This window comes from Dasypus novemcinctus, chromosome 5 (assembly GCF_030445035.2).
Source record: "Dasypus novemcinctus isolate mDasNov1 chromosome 5, mDasNov1.1.hap2, whole genome shotgun sequence".
Lineage (NCBI taxonomy): Eukaryota > Metazoa > Chordata > Mammalia > Cingulata > Dasypodidae > Dasypus > Dasypus novemcinctus.
In genome coordinates this window covers 156,605,796-156,613,312 of record NC_080677.1, presented here as the reverse complement: position 1 = coordinate 156,613,312, position 7,517 = coordinate 156,605,796, and the positions used below count along the sequence as shown (strand labels likewise).

Genomic DNA, 7,517 nt, shown 5'->3' with positions numbered 1-7,517 from the left:
CCGCGGGGCGCCTCCTCGGCCCCGCGCCGGCCCCCTCCCCACCCGGGACCCCGCGGGGCGCCTCCCCCGCCCCTCGCCGGCCCCCTCCCCACCCGGGACCCCGCGGGGCGCCTCCTCGGCCCCGCGCCGGCCCCCTCCCCACCCGGGACCCCGCGGGGCGCCTCCTCGGCCCCACGCCGGCCCCCTCCCCAGCCGGGTCCCCGCGGGGCGCCTCCCCCGCCCCGCGCCCGCCGGCCCCCTCCCCAGCCGGGTCCCCGCGGGGCGCCTCCTCGGCCCCGCGCCGGCCCCCTCCCCAGCCGGGTCCCCGCGGGGCGCCTCCTCGGCCCCGCGCCGGCCCCCTCCCCACCCGGGACCCCGCGGGGCGCCTCCTCGGCCCCGCGCCGGCCCCCTCCCCACCCGGGACCCCGCGGGGCGCCTCCTCGGCCCCACGCCGGCCCCCTCCCCAGCCGGGTCCCCGCGGGGCGCCTCCCCCGTCCCGCGCCCGCCGGCCCCCTCCCCACCCGGGTCCCCGCGGGGCGCCTCCTCGGCTCCGCGCCGGCCCCCTCCCCAGCCGGGACCCCGCGGGGCGCCTCCTCGGCCCCGCGCCGGCCCCCTCCCCATCCGGGTCCCCGCGGGGCGCCTCCTCGGCCCCGCGCCGGCCCCCTCCCCATCCGGGTCCCCGCGGGGCGCCTCCTCGGCCCCGCGCCGGCCCCCTCCTCAGCTGGCGCCCCGTGGGACGCCCTCCTCGGTCCCCGCGCGGGCCGGCGGGACTCGGCCCGGGGGGTTCCCCTGCTCTCCGCCGACCCCAGCGGCGGTGCGTGCCCGGGGAGGGCGGCCACGCGGGCCCCTCGCGGCTTTCGGGGGCACCCAAAACGGTCACGGGCCAGGGGCCGCTGACTTGAGAGGGCCACTAGGCCGAGCGCCGGGCGCTGAACCCCCGGGGCCGGGCCCGATCCACGCCTGGCTTAGGCCACGGACGCGCAGGCGCCGCGAGGGGGCGCGCGCGAGGCGGCGCCGGCGCCGCGGGCCCGCCCCCTGGCCGCGGGTGAGTGACGGGAGCCCGGCGGCCAATCGGAGGGCCCGGGGCGGGGCCGGCTCGGCGCGCCGGGCGCTATTTACGGCGCTGGCCGGGCCGGCGGCGCAGAGGCTGCAGCGGGCGGGAGGGCGGCCGGACGGCTCTGCGCGCCTCGGGAACTGGTACCCGAGGCCCGGTCGCCTGCTCCGGCCGCGGCCCCGCTGGCCTTGACCTGGCGTGCGACGCCCCGGCGGCGAAGGCTGCAGCGGTGCCGCGGCTCGGCACCGGCGGGGGGACGCGGGCGCGGGCGGCGTCAATGGATCGCCACTCCAGCTCCTTCTTCGTGTGGCTGCAGCTCGAGCTCTGCGCGATGGCCGTGCTGCTCACCAAAGGTGCGTGCGGGCGGCGTCGCGGGACGCCGGCTGCCCCCTCGGCCGCGGGCCTGTCCCCGAGGGCCGGGGTCTGCGCGGGCGCGTCCCTGCCTGGACGCGGGCCTCTTTGTGAGCGTGTGTGCGCACGAGGGTGTGCGTGTCTCTGAGCAGGGCTGCAGGAAGACCTGGCTCTGCGGCAGCGGGTGGCTGTGCGTGAATGTGTCGCTGGAGTTGCGCGAGTGGGTGTGTCCGTGTGTCTGTCTTCTTGTGCGTCTCTCGCGGGTGTCTCTTGCGTCTGGATGTGTCTCTGCACGTGAGTGTGTATCTGAGCGTGTGTCCGCAGGAGAGAGTGCGTCTGCTAGTCTCTGTGTGCGCGCGAGTGTCTTTCTTTGCCCCGGAGTGTGTCGCGGCGGAGTGTGTCTGAGGAAGCGTGTATCTCGGTGGCTGCCTCTGTCTCTGGCAGTGTGTGTTGTGTCGCTCTTTGGTGGCCAGGAGGAGGGGTCCGTGTCAGCCTTTGGTTCCCACTCTCACCTCCTTTTACAAAGACGCTGGAAAAAAAGGCCGGCGGTCAGTTCCTGTCCCTGCAGGCTTTCACCCTCTGGGTGGAAACAGCCCCAAGGCGCCCTAGCGATTTCAAGGTCCCCCCCTCCCCGCCGTGAACTCTGCCTACTGCTTTGCGGACAGAGCTCTTTTTTTTTTCCTCTTAAAGTAGGGAGCGTATTTAGCTCTTGCACCCCCCACTTTTCTCTAATTGCCATGTAGCAGACCTGAGGTTAAAGGATAAGCCAGCCCAGCACGGAGGATGGGCTGCAGTATTTATTTATTTTGGGAGGAAGGGTGTAATTAACCCTAAATAACAGCCCTGTGCAGCTTGCAGAGGGGAGCCTCCTGGCCCTATCAAAGGCCTGCAGAGCAGGGAGGCACCAGGGCTGACGTGAAGTCACAGATACCGAAACTATGTGCCTGATAATGATATAATTAGGGGATCAGAGATTCTGACTGCTGTGGACTTCAAAAGCCTTCAAAGAAGCCAGCAGTCTCCTGTAGCCATTTTGACTAAAAGCAGACATTTTTGTTTAATCACTACATACAGTTACAAGAAAGGGGAAACAGAAGTGCATTGTTCGCTGTTTCAAAATACCATTCCCTTTTCTGGCCTTTGGCGTGCCACAGGAAGAAACTTTATGAAATGACAGAAATATAGTTTTAATACAAAAGCCAAAATGTGGCTCCATTTTTGAAAAAAAAAGCTGTTAGAACTTTCCCAGTTACCTGTCAAAATTTTGACTTATTTTTAGGTCACTGAAAAAATATAGTATTTTAAATAGTGTCTCATAAACATTTAAATAGCATTTTCTTTATATTTAGTTGTTTTCTAAACTAGGTGTCCGAAGGTCACAGGATCAAAAGTGGCTTTTAATCTGTTTTATTTAACCTTTAAATCTGGACATGTGATTTGTCTGACCAGTCGTCACCCCACCAGGCCGGTGAGCCTCTGCAAAAAATAAAAGCAAGCTTGGGAAGAGGAGGAAAGAACTTCTGCAGAGCAAAGTTCTTGCTTGAAGCCGAGGAGGCAAGGGTAGGCTGGAGAAGGGACTTACGCGCGGGAAGGCGAGTGCAGACCTGGGAGCGAGCCCTCCAGCCTTGGGGCTGTCTTAGCTGGCTGTGCTTTGTCAGAGCCGGAGCCTAAGCAGCATTAGCGGCGGCATACCTCACGGTGGCCTGGAGTTTGGACAGGTAATTAAATGAGACACTTTTGCTGGGCGTGCACCGAGAGGAGAAGGAAAGCAGGCGAGGGTGGGAAGAGGTCTGTAGAGCAGCAGCCCCGTTGTTCCATGTCAGTGGAGGTTTCACTAGAGACAGATCTTCAGCCCCGAAGGCTGGGCAGAAGTATGTGCATTCGCCGAGTTGACAGTCGCTTTAGCTGTGGCATGCAACAAAGACTGGGGCGCAAAGGGGTGGCCGTCAGATGAGTGATCCCTCTGGGACCCAGATGACTGAAACTAGAAATTGATGGTCCAAGCCTCCGATCTTGCCTTGTGGCTAAATGACAGCCCGGCTCACAAACTACGTTTTATAAAGGAAACTTTTAATCACTTCCTGTAGAGAATTTTGAGGTTTCCTTAAGGATTTTTCATTCAGCCAGCAGAGAGGATTTTCAGTTTAAATGTTTCCCCTTTTAGATCACATGTGGAATTACATGTAAAACGGGGGTGGAGGGCGAGGGGGAGGAGAAGTTAGCCTTGCAGTTTTACCCCTGTTTTATGACTTTCCATTTGGGTTGAAAGAAATTGACTTTGGCAAGCAAACCACTAATTGTAAACTGCCTAGTTCCTGTTTTACAATATACTGACTAAAAGCTCCTCTGCATGAAAAGATCTTTATAGGAAAAGTTTGCCTTTTCTAGAGAGGTTGCAAATAGCTGCCCAGTTTCATAGTTTTAAAACCTCCTGACCTGAGCAATTTCTAGATTGTTGTGTTTCTAGTTAATAACTTTACAAGGTGTTAGCTAAAGCTCTTAAATCTTGGCACAGCTCTTAGAGGTAGTAAACAATTCAGCAGTTCCGATCAAATATTTATACTGACAAAATCAAAAAGCTAGCATTTTTATGTTGTACGGTCAGGTAGGATGAAAATGAATGACTCGTGCAGTTTACCTTACGGTAGGAGAGATTGTATAGTGATGATTATTTCACTTTGAAAACAAATGTGTACTGTTGATTACTTTCTGACCCATCTGCTCTTGGGAACCTGGGTTTCTCTGATCTTGGGGGTCTCAGCTTGTGTTGAAGTGAGCTGCAGCAGAGCACTGACTTACACAAAGGGCTTTTCCAGAATGTTCTGAGACTTAGTTATGCCTTTGACCAGCTTTTTAGCACTTGCTTAAGTGGATGGATGCTCAATCTGATCTCCCCGGCAGAGTTTGATGTGATTTCTCCTTGTTTGCAGGTGAGATTAGGTGCTACTGCGATGCAGCACACTGTGTGGCAACTGGTTACATGTGCAAATCTGAGCTGGGCGCCTGCTTCTCTAGACTCCTTGATCCTCAAAACGCCAATTCGCCCCTCACTCATGGCTGCCTGGACTCTCTTGCAAGCACAGACGATGTCTGCCAAGCCAAACAGGCACAAAACCACTCTGGCACCACCATGCCCACATTGGAATGCTGTCACGAAGACATGTGCAATTACAGAGGCTTGCACGATGTTCTTTCTCCTCCCAAAGGGGAGGCCTCAGGTAGGTGGAAGTAGCTTCTAACTAGATTGCCTGCCTGATCTATAGACTTGGGACAGCCAAGGCTTTGCATGTCTGCTATTGATTTTGTTGTTAATGTAATTAGAGACACCACAGGGAGAAGTAGGGCTGGCTGAAAGGATGCTTCTCTATTGAGCAGTTTTTATGTCTGCCTGAGCATTAGACGTCTTGTCTACCTAATTGGCTTTGCCTATTTTTTTCAACATTTTGAAGGCATGAAAAAGATCGTTACCTTTCAAGATTGCCAGCGTGTAAACGCACGTGTTTGTAACCTTTGGGTCATTTTGCAAAATCTGCTTTCTAGATACTCATGCCCTGGGAAGCTCCTTTCTCAGTGGGATTCTTTGTTTAAAATGCAGAGGTGATCCCTCTGGATGGGGGGCTGGCTGAGTTTGATCATTCTGATTGTATCCCTTCAGGACCAGGAAACCGATTTCAGCACGACAGCAGCAGGAACCTCATCACCAAGGTGCAGGAGCTGACTTCCTCCAAAGAGCTGTGGTTCCGGGCGGCGGTGATTGCTGTTCCCATAGCTGGAGGGCTCATTTTAGTGTTGCTTATCATGTTAGCCTTGAGGATGCTCCGAAGTGAGAATAAGAGACTTCAGGACCAGCGGCAACAGATGCTGTCCCGTTTGCACTACAGCTTTCACGGCCACCATTCCAAAAAGGGGCAGGTTGCAAAGTTGGACCTGGAGTGCATGGTGCCGGTCAGCGGCCACGAGAACTGCTGTATGAACTGTGACAAAATGAGACAGGCGGACCTCAGCAACGAGAAGTTCCTCTCGCTCGTCCACTGGGGCATGTACAGCGGGCACGGGAAGCTGGAATTTGTATGACGGAGTCTTATCTGAACTAAATTTCTTGGAACGCTTGAAGGCCTTTGAGTTCTGCTGGACAGGAGCACTTTATCTGAAGAAAAACAAACTCATTTAATCATCTTTGAGAGACAAAATGACCTCTGCAAACAGAATCTTGGCTATTTCTTCTGAAGGATTATTTGCACAGACTTGAATACAGTCAGATGTAATATTTGCTTTAAAATGATAAAAGCAAAGAGAAGACTGTACACACTGTTACCAGGGTTATTTGCATCCAAGGGAGCTGGAATTGAGACCCTGAATAAACTCAGATGTGCTCTATGTAAGCTCCTACATCTTGATTTATTGTAAAGATCTAAAAATATATATATATATATTTTGTCTGAAGTTTAGTGGTGTCTTTCATCAATTAAAACAAGTGGGAACTATAAGAAACTACATGTTAAGTTTATCAGTGAAGATCTGTTGCACATGATAGGCTCAATTAGGATTTGGCTTGATTTTTTTAATCAAGATTAAGATCTTGTTTATTCCTCCTACATGCGTGTGTGTAATTTTTCTACAGTGTGGCTGGTTTCTAAATGTGTAATGCCCATCATTCAATGTTATATCCCAATTTTTCATTAGGAATTTGATATCTAGCCTTATCTCAGAGGAATCTTAAACTTACTTGTGCCAGGTCAGATTATGTTGGACCAATTTCGGAAGCTGCCTTAGCAAAGGTAATATTTATCAACGTGATCCAGTTGCTTTGGAATGTCTTTAAATGTGTCCACAGACAATCAAAAGGAAAGAAAGGAAAAAATAACAAAAACACTAAACGAAACTCTTTGTAGTTAAAATTGGTCACTGTGTGCTTTTTCTGTTGATTAATCAATTAGTTTATTCTGTCTGGAATCAAATATTTGGCCCACAATGTAGTTGAACTTTATTCTACAATGTTCTCGATTTTCAAACCATGTCCTTCAAACAGTGTTGTACCTTCTTAAAAAAAAATTTAACCTCTCAATCCTTAGAAAGGGTTTTAATAGTGAATTTTCTATGCCAGTTGAGATTTAAATAGGACAGTGCTTCAAGGTCCCTTCTCAAATGATTCTTCTATAACCAGCATTGACTTAGCCAGGGGCTAATGCAGTTGGATTCTCCCCCTTGTTGGACTTAATCCAGCAACAGGGCCCAGCCTGAATTTCAACTAAAGCCACATTTGTTCCTCCACCGCCCACCCCTCACCCCCAGTAAGGGGTTGCTATCTTAAATCTGGAACTAATTTGCTATGTAGGTTTTTTCCTCAGTTATTTTGTATATTATTTTTAAAACTTGCTTAATTAAAGCCTACATATTTGAGTATGGGGTTTTCTTTTATGAAAGTTAAAAGGTTTTTTTCCCCCCATATTCCTTTCTAGACTTTTTATGATTTGGAGTCCCTTAAGACGGATGCGGTAGGTTGGAAGAATCTGAGCTGAAATGACTAGTATAAAAATGAATACCTAGATTAATCATTTAATTAATATAGCCCCAAGGCCTGAAACAAATTAGGCTATGGAATAAGTAAGCGTTTTAAAAATGACAGCATTTGAATTGTGCCTTTTGAGATTGGTGGCTCCTACACGCCGTACCGTTTAGGAGGCCTTGATAGGCTTTGTGTGCCAATTTTTGGAAGACCAAAGAATTATTGAGCCTAACTACGCAAAACCGTCTAGAGAGTAAAACTGATCAAAATTGACAGTTGAACTTTCTACCCTCACCCACCCCTTCTGTAGCTCTAGAGCAAATTACAGTATTTTGTAGCTTGAAGATGGACTTTTTGCTTCTGATATAATCTCATTTTATGTATAGCTCAAAAGATTCTTTAAGCAGCCAGCCTTTCTGTCAGCAGTGTGTAGGCAATTTTTCTCTGACTCTGCTTGCCCTGGTATTTTCCGTTCACCCCATTTCTTCGAAGTACCAATTAACTAAGAATTCAGCCATTGATTAGAAAATTTTAACATGAGAGATGTAAAGTCATATGCTTGAAACGGTGTGAAATCAGTAAGCCCCATTCCCCAAAAAAGGCCAGGATCGGGGCTATTGATACAAT

At 51.9% G+C, this 7,517-nt stretch overlaps 1 protein-coding gene across 2 annotated transcripts; it reads left to right on the top strand.

Annotated features, from left to right (window-relative positions):
- Nucleotides 1-1,127: 1,127 nt before the first annotated feature.
- On the top strand, nucleotides 1,128-5,827 carry BAMBI (BMP and activin membrane bound inhibitor). 2 transcript variants are annotated; one of them, XM_058297764.1, is made up of 3 exons: nucleotides 1,128-1,386; nucleotides 4,315-4,602; nucleotides 5,040-5,827. In XM_058297764.1, the coding sequence occupies exons 1-3, from the start codon at nucleotides 1,311-1,313 to the stop codon at nucleotides 5,456-5,458; spliced, it is 783 nt and encodes a 260-aa protein (XP_058153747.1). In that variant the 5' UTR covers nucleotides 1,128-1,310; the 3' UTR covers nucleotides 5,459-5,827. The 2 variants fall into 2 exon arrangements, with proteins under 2 accessions (XP_058153747.1, XP_071071570.1); XM_071215469.1 differs by lacking the exon at nucleotides 1,128-1,386 and adding an exon at nucleotides 1,523-3,102.
- Nucleotides 5,828-7,517: the final 1,690 nt, after the last annotated feature.